Source organism: Anser anser (assembly GCF_964211835.1).
Source record: "Anser anser genome assembly, chromosome: 4".
In the NCBI taxonomy this organism is placed as follows: Eukaryota; Metazoa; Chordata; class Aves; order Anseriformes; family Anatidae; genus Anser; species Anser anser.
In genome coordinates this window covers 12152463-12171652 of record NC_139724.1, presented here as the reverse complement: position 1 = coordinate 12171652, position 19190 = coordinate 12152463, and the positions used below count along the sequence as shown (strand labels likewise).

Genomic DNA, 19190 nt, shown 5'->3' with positions numbered 1-19190 from the left:
GCTCCCGTCAGCAACATTTCCCACAAAGCAGAGGCAGTGTTTGCATTAGCCTCACTTGTAATGCACACCGAAATGGACGAGGTCAGATCGACCATTTCTCTACCCTACCTCCTGTCTCTGATGATGGCCTGTAGCAGTTAATGCTTGAAAAAGCATTTATTTTTTTCCTGTGCTTAAATTACTGCTTTCCTCCTTTCTCTTCAGTGTTATTCCTTGCTATCCTTGCCTAAAGAGTTTATCTTCTTGTCTGTTGTTTTATCTATGGGCATTTGCGACATTGTTTTCCGTTAGGAGCAGCTTTGCCAGAAAAGCAAGCTTTGAGAGATTGCACTTATTTTCAGCTTCTGTTTCAATTAGTCAAATGATCTGATATGAAAAACAGGGAGATGAATTGTTGAAATACTTTTCTCAAGGTTTTCCCTTGGAAAAAAAAAACAACACTGAGCCAGTAGGCTGTTTGCATGCCACAGCTGACCCACATATACACGGTTAACTTGAAAAAAAAAGGTGATAGAGGCATGGAGAACAGCACACCGAGCTTAAGGGATAAAAAGATGAAGTTTCCTTGCTGAGGCACTAACCTCCATTTAAATTCAGTGTGATGATCTCCATCTGGGAATACTGTGAGGGGCAACACTACAGAAAGACTGTTATACCAGATGTCATTAGGCCACAGCTTAAAATAGAAGAAAGGGCATCTTGTGATTGCAATCAGCTGCAATGCATCCAAGAAAAAAAAATAATAATTTTGAGTTACGAAAGTTGATAGATGGATAGGTGTAAAAACTTACAGCCACTTCCCACAGGATTTTTTTCTATGTGACCAAAATGACTTCTTCTGTCGTCAGAAAATGACAGGCAATGTATGTGCCACGTATTGATCTCTTCTTCTGTGGGTCTTCCCGATCACAGCTTGTGCAGATGGGGGAGGAAAAAAAAAAGGGGGGGGGGAGGATATGGTTTGAAATCATTTTCATTTTGCGATCTGAAGAATGGGGTGTTAGTTCCTCTCCCTCCCCCAGCCGCCAGGACTCCCTGACCTCACGGCCCTGCTTCAGGGACGCTCCCCACCCAGGTCACTGTTCCCGAGACCTGCGCCTCCCTGTTCCCTTGGAGGTGCCGGGGCCGTGCTGTGTGTGAGTACCTAGCGTGCTTGGAGCACCACATCCTCGGACAAAGGGTCTCTCCGTCTGCGTTACGGGCATCTCCCCTCTGCCACACGATGCCCGGCGTGCCCCGTCTACCAAACGGTGCTGCCTCAGCCCTGAGCGCCCAGCCGAGACGGCCGTGCCGGAGCCTGCCCTGTGCTGGCAGCGTGGCCGTTGCCCAGCTTTTTCCCTTCATGGAGGAGATGGTCTGGGAGCAATCCCTGAGCGCCGGGCTCTGCCCTGTGCTTGGGGTGGCGGTGGGGGCTCCTTTCCCAGGCTGCCGCAGGTGCCTTATCCTGCTGGCGGGCTGTTTTCCTCCCCTTGCTCTTTGTTGTGCTGGGAGCCTGTTTTCCCAGCGCCCAAGGCCAAAAAGGGGCCAGCGGCAGCCCGTGTTTTGGGACAGTGCCCCGGTTTTCAAGGTTTCTCCCCGGATCCCACGCCTGGCGCAGCTGCGCCGGGGCCCGGTTCACACGGCGGGCTCCCACAACAAGCCCACGCTGATAACGAGGGGGTTTGGGGCACCCAGCGGGGCCGGGGACCCCCGGGAGCCCCTCATCTTGGGGCCGGCGTCAGGAGGGGGCCGCGCCTGCCTCGGCCGGGCCCGGCGCTCCCCGGGGCTCGCAAGGGGGCTCCCCGGGCCGGCCCCGGCCTCGCCCCCGGCTCCATCCCCCGCGGCCCGGCCCCGCTGCGGGCGGGCGGAGCGCGCCGGGGCCCCTCCATAAAGGCGGCAGCGGCCGCTGTGGCGGCGTCGCGCTGCCCCCCGCCGGCCCGGCCCCCGCAGCCCCCGCCGCCGCCGCCATGGGCCGCCCCCCGCCGCTCCGCCTGCTCCTCGTCCTCGCCGCCCTCCTGCCGCCTCCCGGGGCCCGCCGTGCCCGTGAGCTGGGGCTGGGGGGGCGGCGGGGCTGGGGGCTCTGCCTGCACGCCCCCCCCTCGGGGTCCCTGTACTGGGAGAAGGGGGGTGCTGCGTGGCTGAGCACCCGCGCGGCTTCCTCCCGCAGCCCCCGCCGGCCCCCCGTGTGCTGCCTCGCGTCAGGCCGCCTGCGGGGCCGGCTGCATCCCCGTGCCCTGGCTCTGCGACGGAGAGCGGCAGTGTCCCGACGGGACGGACGAGATCTGCGGTGAGCGAGCGTGTGTGGGGGGCGGTTTTGGGGGGCCCCGTCCCGCACTGGGTAGCGCCCCAGGGCTCCTGGGCACGGGGACGCGTTCCGGAGCCTCCTTGGACGTTGCCGGGACAGGGGGGCTGTTGCGGTTGTTCCAAGAGCCGTGGCGGGTCCCCAGTGACCGTGCGCTGTCCCCACAGATGCTCCCTGCGGCGGGGACCCCCACGCGTGGCAGTGCGACGACGGCCGGTGTGTTTCCAGCAGCTGGCGTTGCGACGGCGCTGCCGACTGCCCGGACGGCTCTGACGAGCAGGACTGCGGTGGGTGGTCGCCGGGGGGCCGAGGGGCTGAGCGGGGGTGTCCGGGGGTGCCGGGTGAGGTGTGAGTGCTGCTCCGTCCCCTCAGTGTGCGGGGCGAAGAAGCTGCAGTGTCCCGGCACTCACCACTGCATCCCGCACTGGGAGCTGTGCGACCGGCACCAGGACTGCGAGGACGGCTGGGACGAGGAGGGCTGTCCCCAGCAGCCCTGCCTGCCCGGGCAGTGGCAGTGCAGGAACAGGGTGTGCATCATGGCCGAGTGGAAGTGCAACGGGGTCGACAACTGCGGCGATTCCTCGGATGAAGACGTCTGTGGTAAGTGGGCACGCAAGGTGCTCCTTGATGGGGTGAGACCTGCCCAGGGTACGTGTGAAGTTTTTTGCCTTCCCGGGCCCCAGCTCCCCTCAGGATGGTGGCAGGCATTCCGGTAAGCTGTAGGCACTTTGTGGGACCTCCCCATGAGTCTGGGACCCACAGCTTCTCCAGTGCCCGCCTGGCATTGCTCTGCCCTCCTGACATGAGCTGTGTGTGTCGTAGCCCCCTGCCCAGCCGGCATGGTGAGGTGTGACGAGGGGAAGTGCATCCTGGAGTCTCTGATGTGCAACGATGAGGATGACTGCCTGGACGGCACCGATGAGCCCAGCACGTGTGGTGAGCAGGCGTGGGGCCGGGGGAGCTGCAGAAGTGGTCCTGCATCGTTTCACTCCTCTGCTGCATCCCCGCAGGACGGAGCTGCTTTGTGCGCAACGGGGGCTGTGCGGAGACGTGTGCTGACACCCACTGGGGCGTGCAGTGCTCGTGCGGGGCCGGCTGGGTGCTGCAGGCTGACGGGCAGAGCTGTGCCGGTAAGGAGAGGTTGGGGTGTGCACGCTCTGGGTGCAGGAGGCTTTGCCCACTGAGAGTGGGGCCTCGCTGGAGCCAGCGTTCGTGCAGGAGCACGCGCCTCAGCCCTGCTCCTGCCCCCGTGTCATACCTGGCCCCGAGAAGGCTGCGTGTAGGTCATGTCCCTGCCATAGCTGATGGGTTTGGGGGTTGGGGGCTATCTAGGTAGTCCCTTGTGGTCAGCGGCAGTGCCCACAGCCAGGGGCTGGCGGTGCTGTCTGAAGGGTGCTGGGCAGCCGTGCCGTGGGCTCCCGGCAGCTCCTGTCGCTGCAGATGTAGACGAGTGCTCCTTGGAGTACAGCCCCTGCAGTCAGCTGTGTAGGAACACCCCGGGCGCTTTCAGCTGCTCCTGCCTCGAGGGCTATACGCTGCGCCACGGCACCATCTGCGAAGTGGCAGGTAGGGTGTGCTGGGCTGCCCTGCCTGTCCCGGGAGTGGGCAGTGCCCCGAGCTAGTCCCATTCCCATCCACCTTGCGACATTGTCCTGGCAGACAACTCGACGCAGCTCCTGGTGGCCGTTGGGGAGGACCTGGCTCTTCTGGACGTGCGGACTCAGGCTTACCGGCCCCTGCTCTCCACTGAGACTGAGCCCCGTGCCCTGGTGTACGACTTGCTCCGGGAAACCTACTACTGGCTGACGGAAGAGGGCGAGCTCTGCGCCCACCACCCGGGGAAGGGTGCACAGCTTCTCTACGCAGGTGCAGAGATGCAAGGGCGCTGGGTCCTGCGGTGGGGCTGAGATGGGTGCAGAGAGCTGGCCTGCCACCCCAGCCCGGCTTTCCTGCAGAGGAGGGGGCAACCTGGAGTTTGTGGCCAGGAGCTGAGGCTGCGTGCATTAACCGCTCTGTCTCTGCAGATGCTGGGGAGGTGAACAGCATCTCCGTGGACTGGTTCACAGGGCAGCTGTACTGGGCCAGCAGCCACCCTGCGGCCATCTGTGCGGGGCTGGGTGACGGCCGGGGCTACGTGACGGTGCTGGGGAAGGATGTGGCCCCAGAACAGCTGACGGTGTATCCAGCTGCCAGGTAAGGAGTAGGGGAGGCAGGGCTTGCCCTGGGATCCTGAGCGAGTCAAGGCCGTGCTCACCACGCCATGCTGGGGGGTTTTGGCAGCCCTGGGGGTATACCAAGAGGTGGGTGCTTGGTGCCTGTCCTCAGGTCCATGTACTGGGTCAACCGTGGGCAGAAGGGCCGGACGGTCATCGCTGCAGCTGGCATGGATGGCTCAAACCGCCGGGAGCTCACGGTGGTGTCCATGGAGGAGCCTGTGGGGCTGAGCCTGGACCACGTGGCCGGCAGGCTGTACTGGATCAGCGAGTACAAGGAGGTGGGGACGGGGGGCAGCAGGGCTCAGCCCCACCACGTGCTGAGAGGTGGGGTGGGAGTGGGAAGGGTGGCCCTGGCTCCCCTGTGGCATGGGAAGGAGCAGGGAGCAGCGCCCTGGCACACGTTATGGGGCTGGGAGGGGGAATGCAGCTCTGAGCCCCACGGCTGTGGGGCACTGCTGGGCTCTGCAGCCGAGGATCCCTGCGCCGAGGTGTGCCACGCGGTCACTGCGCTCTGTCCCCAGTCCATCGAGACGCTGCAGGTGGATGGCAGCGGGCGCCACTCCTTTCCCTCCGTCCTGCGGAGCCACACGGAGCCGCTGGGCCTGGCTGTGTTCGAGAGCCGGTTCTTCTGGGCCGACGGCACCGAGCTGGTGTCCGCCAGCCGGGCCTCTCCCCAGGAGCACGCCGTGCTGCTCCGGGCCCCGGTCTCGGCTTTCACTGTGCTGCACGTGCTGCAGCAGCCACCACGTGAGTACTGCGCCGGGTCCCACCTGATGGCTCTGCTGGCCCCGTGGTGAGGGCTGCCCTGTGGGGTTGTGGCACAAGGGACGTGTTGACCCCCAGGCTGTGTCCCCTCGGTGTGGCTGGTACCCTGCCTGGGGCAGCTGGCCCCTATCCTGCCACGGGACAGCCTCTGGGTGTGGGGAGAAGCACGAGGGATGGCAGCTGCCTGAGCTCCTCGTGTCCCCTTTGCTCCCAGGGGATACCGCTGCTTGTGCTCCGGGCCTGTGCAGTCACCTCTGCCTCCTGTCCCCTGTGCACCCTCGGGGCTACAAGTGTGCCTGTCCGGAGGGCCTCTACCTCCTGCCCTCAGGGAAGTGCGCAGGTGAGCAGGGCCTGTTTGGCTGCCCGTGGCGGGATGCGTCCCTGCCGTTCAGGAGGGGCACTGGGCAGCCCTTTCTGGTGCTGTGCCCCATTCAGGGAGGGGAGCGGGGTGCTGTCTGCACCCTGGGGAGGGGATGATGGTGCTGCGTGGGAGCAAGGGACCCCCTTGTCTCTCTGGCGTGTGGCCTGGTGCCTCAGCAGCCCTTTAGAGGGTCAGCCCTGCTTGCCTGCAGAGGCTGCCTGGGCTGTGCCCGTCCAGCGCCCCTGGAGACGTGCTCACACGCTGCCCTTGTGCCCCGCAGAGCTGTCCATCGCCTACTCCTCAGGGACAGCCATCTCCCTGGTGCAGGTGGGCCCCGGGCCACGCAGCCGACGAGTGCAGGAGTGGCGGGAGCCCCTCCACCTGCAGGACGTGGACTGGCAGAGGGCGGTGCTCTACGGGACAGATGACAGGGGGACGCTGCTGCGTGTCGTGGGGCACCCCGGGAGGAGAGAAACCATCGTCACCGGGCTGCCAGGTGAGATCCCTTGGGGTGCTGGAGCCCCGCGGTGGCACGCTTGCTTTCTCGGGGCTCCCGGAGATGTGAGGCTCTCCTGCTGCAGAGCTCAGCGGTCCCTTGGTGCCCGCGCCGGGGCTGTGCTGAGGCACCGGTCAGCTGTGCCCTGGCTGTAGGGACAGGGGGGACCCAGGCGGAGGAGCTGGGCCATGCGACAGCCCCGTAACTGCTTGCTTGCCTGCCTGCTGTTGCCAAGTCTGCTCCGCCCGCGTGGACATCCGCTCAGGGAACCTGTACTGGCTGGCGTGTAACCGGAGGGACATCGGGGTGACCCAGGCGCCTGACATGACCCCGCACATCCTGCACCGTGCTCGCGGCAGCATCCAGCACCTCTTCTTGGACTGGCAGCGGGGGGCTCTGTACTGGCTGGCTCGTGGGCAGCCCCTGCAGCAGCTCAGCCTGGCTGGGGGCGACCCGCGGGATGCCTGGAACGAGACGTGGCCCGGAGAGCTGCCCGTGGCCATGGATAGCAGGGCCTTCAGCCTGCTCTGGAGCTCAGCCCTGGGTGAGCCCTGGAGAAATCTGGAGCAGAGGGGGTTGCTGTAAAGGCAGGAGTGACCAGCTGTGCCCTACGTGCAGCAGGTCCCTGCCTGGGCGGTGAGATGCTCTTGGGACAGGCTTTGTCCCACGGGTGGGCTCCTGTCCTCAGCCACGGGGTCCCTGCCTTAACTGGGGGCTGTGGGGGCACAGGGTGGGCCACAAGGGGTGCCGACAAACCCCAGGACCAAAACATCCCTCTGCCTGCAGGCCTGAGGGCACTGAGCCTGACCAAACGGCAAGCAGTCACCCTGGCACCCAGCTGGCCCCACGGTCTCGTGGCTGCCTTCGAGCCGTACCTGGTGTCCGTTAACAAGACGTCTCTGCTGCTCTGGGACCGGAGGACGCTGGCCCTCGTGCTGTCTGTGCCAGCAGAAGGCGTGCAGGGAGCGGTGGCCTTCGTGGACTTGGAGTTGCCTGCAGGTAAGAGGGGCTGGGGCTCCGTGCCTAGCGTCGTACCTGGTGTGGCTGGGCGGCCCGCGCTGCTCCAAGCTGGGGCAGTGCCGGGGTGCTGGGGACCGTCTGGGTTGCTCCTGGACGTGCCTGGAGTGCGGGCAGCCCCAAATCTGGGCTTGTGTTCCAGTGCCTGCGCCAGTGCCAACAAGCAGAGTGCCTGCGCTGCCACTCCATCCACCCGCGACCACTACGTCGAGGACAAGCACGACCACTGCTCCAAGGGCAAGCCCAACCACCACGTCCGCTTGGCCTCCCACCTCCACCACACGACCTCCACCACGCAAGACCACCGCTGTGCCCGCCACCACAGTGCCGACCACCACCAGCCAGTCCGCGCCAACCAAAACCACCCCTGCACCAGCCACCACCACCACCACCAGCCGGCCCACCCCAACCACGACCTCTGCGCCGGCCACCACCCACACCGCTCCGCCCAGGACCACCACGAGCACCGCCACCACGAGCACCGCCACCACCGCTCGGTCCGTGCCAGCCAAGCCCGCCGCCCCACGGCTAACTACGACCACGCAGCACCCAACCGTCCCTGCGCGGGTGGAGCCCAGCGTCCCGCCCGCCCAGCCCAGCCCCGCACGCCCCCTCACCGCGATCCCCCGTCTCTCCTGCCCTCGCACACACGTGCCCTGCCGTGACGGCACCGAGTGCGTGGCCCAGGAGTACGTGTGTGACGGGGAGAAGGACTGCGCGGACGGCTCTGACGAGGACGGCTGTGCCCAGCTCTGCGACACCCCAGGTAGGAGCCCTCCTCCAGTCCCCTGCGCGGACGGGTGGCCGTGTGCCAGGATTTCAGGTGGGGTAGGTGGGGTGGGGCCCCAGAAAGGTCTGCGTGTCCTGGGCTCCAAAGCTTGACCTAGATATTGATGAACCGAGACCACCTCAGTCTCCCTGCCCGGGACCTGGGCTGCTGGCCGTGCACTGACTAACGAAGCCCTGTCCGTGTAATTTGGGGCCGCTCCAAGTCACTGGGGGGCTGGCACCCCGCCCGCCTGCAGAGGGCTCGGCACAGCTCCTCGTCTCCCCAGGGGCCTTCCGCTGCGTGAGCGGCGCCGTGTGCGTCGGGGCTGGCGAGCGCTGCGACGGGGTGCCGCAGTGCCCCGACGCCTCGGACGAGGCGGGCTGCTGGAGCCCCACGCAGGACTGCGCCCTGCGCTGCGACGCTGCCACCCGCTGCGTCCCCGAGAGCTGGCTGTGCGATGGCCACGCCGACTGCCTGGACCGTGCCGACGAGCAGCACTGCGGTGAGACGCGGGGGTGGCGCGGGGTGAGCGCGGGGTGAGCGCAGTGCCCCCCTCTCATCCCCGTCTCCCCTCACAGCGCCCAAGGAGTGCAGCCCAGCCGAGTTCCCCTGCCGCAGCGGGCAGTGCGTGGCCGTGTCCCTGCGCTGCGACGGGGACCGAGACTGCCGGGACGGATCGGACGAGGAGGGCTGTGCCGTGCCGCGGCCCCTGCTGTGCCGCGCGGGCGAGGTGGCGTGTCCCCACAGCAGGCAGTGCGTGCCGGAGGCCTGGCGCTGCGACGGGGCCGCCGACTGCGAGGACGGCACGGATGAGGAGGTGGGCGTGCGGTGGGGAGCCCCCTGCCCCAACTCCCAGGGGGCTGGTGGCACCGCTCGCCCCCCTGCTCCTGCAGGGCTGTCCCAGGGAGGAAGGGCTGTGCCGTGACCAGCAGTGGGGCTGCTCCCGGGGCCACGAGTGCATCCCCAAGGCCTGGCGGTGCGACGGAGAGGCTGACTGCACGGACGGCAGTGACGAGGCTGGCTGTGAGCAACGTGCTGCGTGTCCCCCTTCGTGTCCCACCTGGGGGCAGCTGGCAGGTCTCCAGCATGGAGCGGGGCGGGAGAGCAGCCTGGTCTGTGCTGAGGGGAAAGGTCCTGTGTGCAGAGAGCCTCCTCCCAGCACTGCTGGTGGCTCCAGGCCCTGGCTGGGCGTTGTCCCCATGGGACTGGTGGCCTGGGCGTTAGGATAGCCTGGGGGCGGGCTGCTGGCACAGCTCTGGGCATTGCTGCCGTGTGTCCTGGGCACCCTGTGGGCGCAGCTCAGCTCGCCCTGGGCACGCGGATCTGGTGGACGAGGCTCGGGGCAGCTTCCCCCTGTGTGTCCCTGCAGGCCAGCCCGCTCCGTGTCCGAGCCACGAGTACCCCTGCGGGCTGGGGGTCTGCCTGAACGTATCCCTGGTGTGCAGCGGGCAGCAGGACTGCGTGAACGGCTCGGATGAGGGGGGGAACTGCTCCCTGCCCTGCCAGCTACGCTGCTCACAGCTCTGCCACCCCTCACCCCAGGGCCCTGTGAGTGCTGGCAGCCCTCACCTGGGGGCTTGCACTGCTCTGCTGCCCCGTCTCAGCTGCAAGAGGAGCCCCACGCACACCTCTTTCCCCACAGCGGTGCTGGTGTACCCCGGGCTATCGGCTGGCCGAGGATGGCCTGACCTGCGTGGACATAGATGAGTGCACGGAGTGGGGTGAGCGAGCCTGCAGCCAGACCTGCCTCAATGCCCCGGGGTCCTACAGCTGCGGCTGCCTCGCTGGCTACCTGCTGGAGCCCGACGGCCACGTCTGCAAGCTGAGTGGTAAGCCCCAGGGAGCAAGCAGCACGGAGAGCCCTGGTGCTCTATGCTACGCTGGGAGCCAGGGGATACTCGGCCATAATTACCGCATGGCAGCTCGTGGCCAGCATCAGGGGGACGTGCTGTGCAGTAGGGCTGAGCCCCAAGAAGGCTCTGACGCCGGGGATGGCTGTGTTTCCTGGGGCCATGGGGCCACCGGGGGCTGAGGGGCTCTGTGTCACCCCAGGACCAGAGCCCACGTTGCTGGTGGCCGTGCAATCGGAGGTGCTGTCCTACGGCCTGCGGAGCGGGCGTGAGGAGGTGCTGCTGGCCACCGACAAGGAGCGCATCGTCTTCTCGCTCGACTACGACCCGGCAGAGAGGAAAGTTTTCTGGATGGACCTGGCCACGGAGAGCATCTGCTGGCAGGGCCTTGACTCGGGCAAGAAGGGCACGTTGGTGAAAGGTAGGCTGTGAGGACACGGGGTTGGCGGGGCTGGCCTGTGTCTGTGCGATCTGTAGGATGCAGCTGGAGTAGCAGGCTGTGTCCCCGTGCGTGTGGAGGTGCTGGGGGGAGCCTGAGCTCCTGGGGTGCTGGAGACCCAGTCTGGGAGCACTGTGCCCCAGCTAGCACCCTCTGTGTGCTGACTCTTGGGCGCGCTGCAGGTGTGAGATCAGACTGTATCGCTGTGGACTGGCTCGGGAGGAACCTGTACTGGACAGACGGGGCAGCAGGGCAGGTGCTGGCCACTCGTCTGGGGGCTGCCTGGCGAGGGAAACCAGAGTACACCGTGGTGCTGGATGGAGACATGGACCAGCCCCACTCCCTGGTGCTCCAGCCTCTGGCAGGGTGAGGTTTGGGTAGGAGGACCTGGAGACCTTCTTGCCAGCCCTGCCCTGGCCCGTTTTCCCCTGCAGAAGCGGGCAGTGGGATGGGGGAGAGTTGGGATGGCCTCGCTTGGGTACTGTTGGGGCTGTATGACTGGGGAGGAGGAACCCCCGGCATCTGCCCCTGCCTCGGGCAGAGCTCTTAGTGCATCCCTGGTGGAAAGGGAAACCCTGTGTTGTCCTCTTCCCACCAGGATGCTGTACTGGTCAGAGGTGGGCAGCCTCCCCCGCCTGATGGAGGCCACCATGGACGGGAGCCGGCGGCACGTGCTGCTGGCGCAGGGGCTGGGCTGGCCCACAGCACTGGCCCTTGACCTCCCCGCCTCAAGGATCTTCTGGCTGGATGAGAAACTGAGCAGCGTGGGTTCTGCACGTCTGGACGGCACTGACGTGAAGGTGCGTGGTGGATGCTGTGGTCGCAGGGCTGGGTCGGGTGCCAGGGTCAGCTCTAAGGGCCTCTCTCTCCTCCAGGTGCTGCAGCTGGGCTGGGTCCGGAGCCCTTTTGCAGCAGCAGTGTGCGAGGGGCGGCTCTACTGGTCAGAGGGGAAGACGTGGTCGGTGCAGCAGGTGGACAAGGCTACTGGCAAGAACAGGACTGTGCTGCTCAAGCGACACGGGCAGCCCCACGGCCTCCAGGTACCTACCCGAGGGAGCCCTGAACCCTGCTGCACCCGCTCTACTTGGGCACGGGGTGTGGAGGCATTGCGAGCTGTACCTGCTCCATCCCCGTGGTCCTTGGGACAGTGGTCCCTGTGGTCAGGAGTCACCGTCTCTCTTGTGGAGCTGCTAGGCCCCGGTCGGGCTGTGGGGCTGAGCCTGCCTTGCCCTACAGGTGATGCACCCAGCCCTGCGCCCGGCGACCCCTAACCCGTGCGCAGCGCGTGGCTGCTCCCACCTGTGTCTGCTGAGCGCCCGGCACTCCGGGCAGTGCCGCTGCCCTCCTGGGCTGACCCTGGCTGCCGATGAGACCACCTGCCTGCCCCTCCACGACTCGGCCTTCGCCCTCCTGGTGTCACCGGCAGCCGTGATGCAGGTACCCTCCTGCAGGGCCAGGCCTGGGGGCCGCTCCCCTAGCTGCTTTTGGGGGAGCGGGGTCCCCGTCCCAGCACTGTCTCTTTCCTCCAGGTCTACCTGAAGGACCTTCCCACAAAGGCTACATCCCAAGGCCTCCCTCCGCACCGGGCCCTGCCCCTGGCCAAGGTGGGACGCCTGACTGCCGTTGACTACAGGGTGAAGGACAAAAGCCTGTACTTCGCAGAGGTGGGGGGCGGCTCCATCGGGCTGCTGCGCCTGAAGGACTCGGGCCGGCTCTCCTGGAAGCAGGCGGTGGCCGTGGAGGGCACGGTGTCCTCCCTGGCCCTGGACTGGCTGAGCGGAAACCTGTACTGGATCGGGGGGCAGCCAGCCAGCATCCACGTGGCTGCGCCCGGTGGGCGCTGGGCCCTGGTGCTGCTCAGCGAGGGGCTGCAGGGGGCTGCCTGGCTGGCGCTCTGCCCTCGCGCGTCCACCATGTGCTTTGTCACCGCGGCGGGGAGGCGGGGGCCTGGAGCCGCAGTGGAGTGCGCGGCCATGGACGGCACCGGCCGCAGAGCGCTCTGGAGGAGAGCCCGGTCTCCTGCTGGCCTTGCCTTTGGGGGTGCTGGCACCAGGCTGTACTGGGCAGACCGGGGTGAGTGTGGGGTTGACCTAGGGCGCTGTGGCAGGTAGCAGGGCTGCAGGCACTCACCCTGCGGGGTGTGACTTGGGGCAGCCCCAAGGGGCAGCCCGAAGGCCTGTGTGCCTTGCAGCTGATGCCCCCCGTGTCTGCGCCCACAGAGAGGGGTGCGATCAGCAGCATTGAGCTGGATGGCTCCCACTTCCGTCTGGTGCGGGAAGGGCTGCATGGCCTCTCTCTCTTTGCCATCGGAGACGGCTTTCTGCTTTGGACCACAGCCTCAACTAACGGTGAGCCCAGCTGGGATGCAGTGAGCTTCCTTCAGCTCCTCCGGCTGCCCTGGGACTCAGGGTCTCTGCCAGTCCCTGGGGGATACCGGGTAAAGGGTAGGCTGCAGGAGCCCCATCTCCTGTGCCAGGCACCTTTGTGGGAGGAGGTGGAACGGTGCTGAAGCCAGTGTGTGTGTCCCCAGGCTCCAGCAAGGTCTGGCACAGCCGACTGGAGCAGGCTAAGAGCTGGTGGTTCCCGATGGAGCAGGAGCTGGTAGCCTTGAGGATTTACAGCCAGGTCTCGCAAGAAGGTGGGTCTGGGGCTGCCCCAGCCTCTGGTGTCTGGGGCACCGAGCTGTGCCCCGCAGAGGCCCTACTAACTCGTGCTGTCCTGGCAGGCACCCACGGCTGTGCGAAGAGCAACGGGGGCTGCAGCCAGCTCTGCCTGCCCAACCCCATGGGACGGCAGTGCCGCTGCTCCCTCGGGTACCGCCTGGTGCACGAGGTGACCTGCGTGCTGGCCCCACCGTGCCCGGCCCCGCTGCGGGCTTGTGCTGACCTCCAGAGCTGCATCTCCAGAGAGCAGGTCTGCGACGGGCACCCCAACTGTGCTGATGGCTCCGATGAGTCAGGCTGTAAGTGCTTCCCCGCTGCTGGGGCACGTCGGTGTCTCCCCTGGTTGGGAAGGGGACTCTCACCTGGGTCTCTGGTCTGCGCTCACTCCTCCAGGCCCCTCTGTGGAGCCGAAGACACAGGTTCACGTGGTGGTGGCACCATCAGGTACCTCCCATGCGGGAGAGGAGAAACCAGCCGTGCCCTCAGCCGCACCTGTGCCTCAGCAGTCTGTCCCCAGCCTGCCTGCAGCCCCCGGCCCTCGGGAGCATGAAGAACCCTTCCTGGTAACCCCCAACACCGAGGAGGTGCTGGGGGCCGTGCCATGCAGCAGCGAGACGTGTAACCTGCGCGGGGACTGCGCCATCGAGGCTGGGCGGGTGACGTGTCACTGCGCCCTGGGCTACCGCGGGGACTACTGCGAGGAGGCCGAGGTGCAGCCGGTGGCAGGACCCATCGCCCTGGGGGTGGCCGTGCTCCTGCTGCTGGCTGCGGCTGCTGTGGGCGCCCTGGCCTACATGCGGAGGCAGGACAGGCGGAGGAGGTGAGCTGTGGGGATGGAGAGAGGCAGGATCTGTCTGCCCAGGGACAAAGTGGTGCCTGGTGCACTCCTCTGCCACGTGCAAAGCTCCAGTCACCCCGGCAGGCTAATGACACAGGTTTGAGACCGGCTCCACCTTGAAGACAGGGCTCTGTCGTTCTGAGATTCTTTATTTTCTCTCCACAGGACCTCGAGCACCGCTTCCACCCGCGTGCTGACTCTGTACCACCGTGAAAGTGACCCCGAGGAAGAGGATGAGGAGGAGGAAGAGCTTCCCCCCAAAAGCGATACCTTTGTGAACGAAGCTTATGACGGGAAAGAGGTGAGCAGTGTGTGGAGTAGGCCCTGCTAGGAACCCTGCTGACACTCTGGCTTGTCCTGAGGCTCCTCCAGATATACCTCAGGCCCAGTGCATGCTTGCTGAGGCAAGAGAGGGGCAGAATGTAGGGATGCCAGGAGTCTGACCCGATGGAGGGGCTGTCCCGCTCCTCCTGTGGCCAGAGCCCCCGTGCCAAGGTGTGTGTGGGCCCAAGGAGGCTGGTGTAGATCCATCCTTGATGCACTTATCTGTTGTCTGTGCAGGAGCTGCCGGCCGCACTTAGGAAGGGACCGCCTCGCCCTGATCCTGTATTTCCATAAAGGAACATCGTGCAGCATCTCTGGTGCCGTGGTGGTTTGTGTTTTGGGGGGCAGAGGGTGCTCAGGGCTCCGCTGGGGTAGAAAACCGGCCAAAGGAGCTCTGCAAGCAGGCTGGCTGGGCTCAGCTCAGCTCAGCCCAGTTACGCAGGCTGTTGAGTGGGATTTTATCGTGCAGTTCTGGCCCCTTAGGTGTCCCTTACAAACCAGCGCGACCAGTTTTACTGCCTTGCACCAAGCTAACGATGGAAAGGAAAATATAAGCTATTTTTCCCCAAAGTGGCCGTACTTTGGAGGAAGGAGAAACCTCCTCCTGAGCCCATTTTAACCGTGGGAGAAAAGTCCTTGAGGAAGGTGGCTATAAAAGCCACCTGTCCTCTTGCAGACCTTTCCTCCCTGCTTCAGGTGAAGCGCAGGGGAGCAGGGTTGGCCGTGCCTCTGGCTCTCAGCCCAGCCTGCCTGGCAGAAAGCCCATAACTACCCCACAGCGCGGACCTGTTCCTCTTCATTTATTTTCATGTTTACACAGCCCTGAGCTGAGCAGAGATGTGGGAGGCGCTCCCCTCCCCTCTTCCCCACCCTGCAGGCTGCGCGGTTGTAAGCAGTGTCCTGCTCGTGTGAGAACACCCTGAAAGGCTGCACGGTGCAGGGCGATGAGCTGCACCGAGTGCCTGGAGCAAGGCCTGGACCACACAAAGCACGGCTTTGGCACAGTCACAGAGCCTGGAGCGTGGCAGGCTTTTGAGGAGGCTGCAGAGATTCAAGCTGGGTCCTTGTTCTGAGGTGCCCTAGAGCCTGGGGAGGCAGGAGCCAGCACCCTTCTCAGCACCAGGCAGGGCACTGCCCGCTGCTCTCCCCGTGCTGGAGCTACAGGTCGGAGTCACAAGGCAGGGTGCTCTTCCAGGGCCGCCCGTCTCGCTCGTCCTCCAGCACGTCCCAGGGGTTGCTGTAGGCACCGGCGGTGGAGAGTGGCCCAGGCTCCCGCGCAGGGCCGGGGGGGTATTTGGGGGCCCTGCACTTCTTGCAGCAGCGGTGGAAACTGAAGGTGAGGGCCAGCCCCCCCAGGATCTCCAGACAGCTCCCCAGGTAGCTCAGCACCAAGCTGTAACCCGCAGCCAGCGTGCTGCCGGACGCTGCAGGCAGTGCCCACAGCTCGTGGGTGTACCAGGAGACGGGTACGAGGCTCAGCAGCCCCGAGAGGAGCAGCACGAGCCCTGCTGCCCCAGCCACCGGGTGCCGGGGCTCCTCCTGCCAGCAGCGCACCCCCAGGCTGGCCACCACCAAGCCCAGGAGGGTGAGCACCAGCGAGGTGGGCATCAGCCCTCGGGCCACCTGCACGGGCACCTCCTCGAAGTAGCCCAGCTCGTCTACCTGCCCGCAGCGGCGGTCGTGGCTGCTCTGCCTCTCGCTGCACAGGTCCCAGATGCCCTGCTCCAAGACGAGGTCGGAGGGCTGCTCGGGCACGAGGCTCACCTGCCTCCAGCTGGGCGTCATTGTGCCTACCAGCGTCAGCAGGAGCCCGCAGGGGCACAGCACCAGGCCCACGATCATTGCCTTCGGCGTCCTCATGCTGGGAGGGCGGGTGCTCTCCAAATTCAGCTCCCGCTCGCTGAAGGCAGGGAGATCACCGCGGACTCCGTGCCCGTGGGGTTATCCCGCGACGGGGCAGGAGCCCCAGGTCCCGTGGGGCGGACAGCCGGCAGGTGAGGTGCTGGAGGTGGCTGTGCTGCGGGAGGTGCTGGCAGCAGGAGGAAGTGCAGGCAGGGAGGAGCCGGGAGCGGGCAGCGCTGGCCAGCACCCAGCCAGCACGGCGGGGGCAGCACCCTCCAGCAGCACGGCAGGGCCGCGGCACCGCGGGTGCCAGCAACACATCGGTCTCCGCTCTGCCCTCGCAGGTAGAGGGGCTGGGATGCCGGGGGCATGGAGCGGTGTGTGAAAATCAGTCATTAAAATGCAACTGCAGCTCTAGCTGTAATCAGTAAGGACCCTGTGGTCCTCCGCTGGCCCAAGAGACCTTCCCAGCCCCTTCATCTCCTCGCTTACCGTCCCAGCAAGCATCCCCCTGCTCGCCAGGGACGGCTCCTGAGCTTGGCCCTGCTCAGAGGCACACCCGCAGGTGGTGGTGGCAGCCCAGCCCTCAGCAGGAAAAGTTCCTGGGATGTCCCTTGAGGCAATTGTGGGTAAGTCGGCACGTTTCGAGGTTCCCTACGTGGGCTTTTGCTCCCCAAAAAGCACTGGCCTTGTGTGTCTCCCAGTTTCGCTGAATTTCTGCTGGTCACGCCAGGCCCAAAAGAGGGCAGCACCCTCTGTGGATTAATTTGGGATGGTCGATGCCAGCCGAGCGGGAGGGCTGGCTGCACGCCTTCCCCACAGCACCCTTGCGCTGGTGAGCGCCTGGCCTCGGCCACCTCGGGGTTGCCCGACTGCCCCGGGAGCCCTTCGGTCTGTGGGAGCTGGAGCGTTTGGGGAGCTGACGGCGGGGCCGTTAACCCCTGCTCAAGCAGGGGCACCTAGAGCACGCTGCAAAGGACCACGTCCAGGCAGGTTTCGAACATCCCCAGGGAAGGAGACTCCACAGCCTTTCTGGACAGCCTGTCCCAGCGCTCTGCCGCCCTCACAGAGGAGCTGTCGGTCCAACCAGCGTGCCAAATGCTGTCTGCCTGATGTGTCACCTCGTGAGGCTGCCTTCTGCCACGGGACCTCTGTCCCCGGATGGGAGCAGGCTCTGAAAGCACCTGAAATCTCCTACTCCTGGTTTTCTCTTGTTTGCTCCTCCAGCGATGCCCTGCCCCTCTTCCTGAATGCTCCCACAGGCCTGGCTTTAGAAGGTGGGCACCGCTTGGCTACCCTGTCCTGTAAGGATAAGTAGGTGCTGGGTGCCTGGGGCTTTGCAATTAAGAGCAGGTTTAACGGCCTGGGACCTTCCGTTTTGTTCATAATGCCCAGCAGCATTGTGATCTGCGCTTTGGGCTGGCGCCCAGGCTCCCGATCGCAGGGTAACAATAAGCAGATTAGGTGATGTGGCCCCGATGCTTGATGACCTGCCCTGAGTAAGCCCAGGGAAGGAAATGGGATTAACAGAGCTGTTTCCCACTCTTCCTACGGAGTTATAGATTGTTCATTTCTTCCCCTTTTAGTTTTTAATGAAGTGGTGTGAAAAGCCATTCAAAGCAGGGGCTGGCCCTTCCTAGCTCTGGGGAAGCATTCAAAGCCGTCTGGTCTCGGAGATAAAATGGGCTGGCTGAAATGGCCTTCCTTCCCACGTTTCCCCAGCTGCTGGGTGGGGAGAGCTACCTTACTTGGTGTTTTCTACTTCTCCAAGGACAGAGTTTTTCCTACCTTGGCAAAGCCATGATGAGGGAAACGTTATCTGGGCCTGGTTGAGTAGGCTTGCAACTTTTTTTACTCCCTTTGTAAATTGAAGTACCATCAGGAGGCCTTGAGCTAACAGGAAGGGGAAAAGATCTAGGGTCGGATGGTCAGAACTTGTGCCCAGTTCCAAGGAGAACAAAAAAATAAAATAATAATTAAAAAAAAAAAAAAAAAACAGGACAGGCTACTGAGTGTCAAGTTGCTGCTTCCAGCCGCACGTACCCTGCATCGTTGAAGGCTGCAGATGCATTTGAGGCAAGAGTGCTGTGATCATCAAGAGCAGGAGTCTGTGACCAGACTCCCAGGCCTAGCTGAGCTCTTAAGAAGCGGTTCTGGAGGGGAGGAGAGCCCTTCTGCACAAAGGCAGCCCTGTGCTGTCTGAATTTGTGGCACTGAGAGCAGGGCATGTGCTCGCGAGGGGGCTGCTCCCACCCCCTTCCTGCCGTGCTGCAGGGCTTGTCTTCAGAAGCAGCAGGATCTCTCAGCATCCTGTTTGCCGTGCTGGGAACAGCCAGGGCCGGGGCTGTTTAGCGGGAGCCTGCAGCTGGCAATTCCTGTTTATGTCCTGCTGGCCGTGGGGCTCCACATCTGCCATATGCAGCAAGGCAGTGGGGCTGCAAGGCCGGAGGGGGGACCAGGCCTGGCTCGGTGCCTGTGTCCCAGGGGCTTGAATATCTCCACAGCATCGTGCTGCCCACGTGTGATGTGAGTTATGTTGTACCTGAGCCCAGGCCCTATGTCCTTTGTTCTCTCTCTCTCTCTTTTTAATGGCGAAGCCTGGCAGCCCCCTGCCTCCTGCCTGCTGAAGGAGAAGGGGGCTGGATGGGAACAGGAGCTGGGCGCACTTGGGGATGGCAATATCCTCCAGTCCAGCTCTTTGGCCACTGTCCATCTGTGTTTGCCTCTGTGCTGAAACCCTGAATCCTCACAGAGTGGAAGCAAGGCAGGATGCCTTGAACAGCCCGTGCTGGGTCGTTCAGGCCTGGTTGTCTAAGCCTCTCCCCAGTCTCCATCCCCCAGGGAAGTCTCCTTAGGCAGGTGTTCAGGTTGGAGGACCTGGTTCTGACAGCTCCATTTTGCTGCTTTTTCTTCTAGAATTTGGAGTGTGAAATTAGGATTCCCCATCGTCTCAGCCATAACTTTGAGCCATGGCCCCGGCAGCACGTGAGAGCAGCCAGGACATGTTCTGCACAGCGCAATCAGCAGCTGCGATGGGCTTCTCTCAGCCCAGCTCCTGGCTTCCTCCCTGGACACAGTGTTGTCTTTGTGCCTGCCTTCTGGGATGCTGAGAGCAATCCCCTGGGGCAGGACACTGCCTGCGGCCCTGCTTGCCAGCTGGATGAGGAGCAGCCACCCGTGTGCCCTCTGCAGAGCTCAGGCAGCAGCGGTCAGCACCCGACACGCAGCTCCGTGCCCCAGCTCTCCAGCCCTCAGGCTGTGCCTTCTGGGAGCAGATTTATTGGCTTCTCATTTGCCCGCCACCCTCCAGGCTGGACGTGGCAGTCGCC

At 64.5% G+C, this 19190-nt stretch overlaps 2 protein-coding genes across 2 annotated transcripts; one reads left to right on the top strand and one right to left on the bottom strand.

Moving 5' to 3' along the window:
- Positions 1–1860: 1860 nt before the first annotated feature.
- LOC310898820 (uncharacterized protein) lies at positions 1861–14330 on the top strand. Its single transcript, XM_083834338.1, has 33 exons — positions 1861–2022; positions 2147–2266; positions 2449–2568; positions 2654–2881; positions 3104–3217; positions 3292–3411; positions 3722–3847; positions 3941–4147; positions 4306–4474; positions 4607–4775; positions 5019–5244; positions 5477–5602; positions 5904–6119; positions 6355–6663; positions 6906–7118; positions 7279–7902; positions 8192–8407; positions 8484–8722; positions 8799–8928; positions 9275–9453; positions 9548–9734; positions 9958–10176; positions 10377–10560; positions 10793–10994; positions 11070–11234; positions 11431–11631; positions 11724–12267; positions 12414–12542; positions 12725–12832; positions 12920–13156; positions 13251–13677; positions 13861–13996; positions 14257–14330. Exons 1-33 carry the CDS (start codon positions 1947–1949, stop codon positions 14311–14313), a joined length of 6723 nt encoding a protein of 2240 aa, XP_083690464.1. The 5' UTR covers positions 1861–1946; the 3' UTR covers positions 14314–14330.
- On the bottom strand, positions 14318–18078 carry CLDN23 (claudin 23). The gene has a single exon (XM_083834339.1). It carries the CDS (start codon positions 15877–15879, stop codon positions 15178–15180), a length of 702 nt encoding a protein of 233 aa, XP_083690465.1. The 5' UTR covers positions 15880–18078; the 3' UTR covers positions 14318–15177.
- Positions 18079–19190: the final 1112 nt, after the last annotated feature.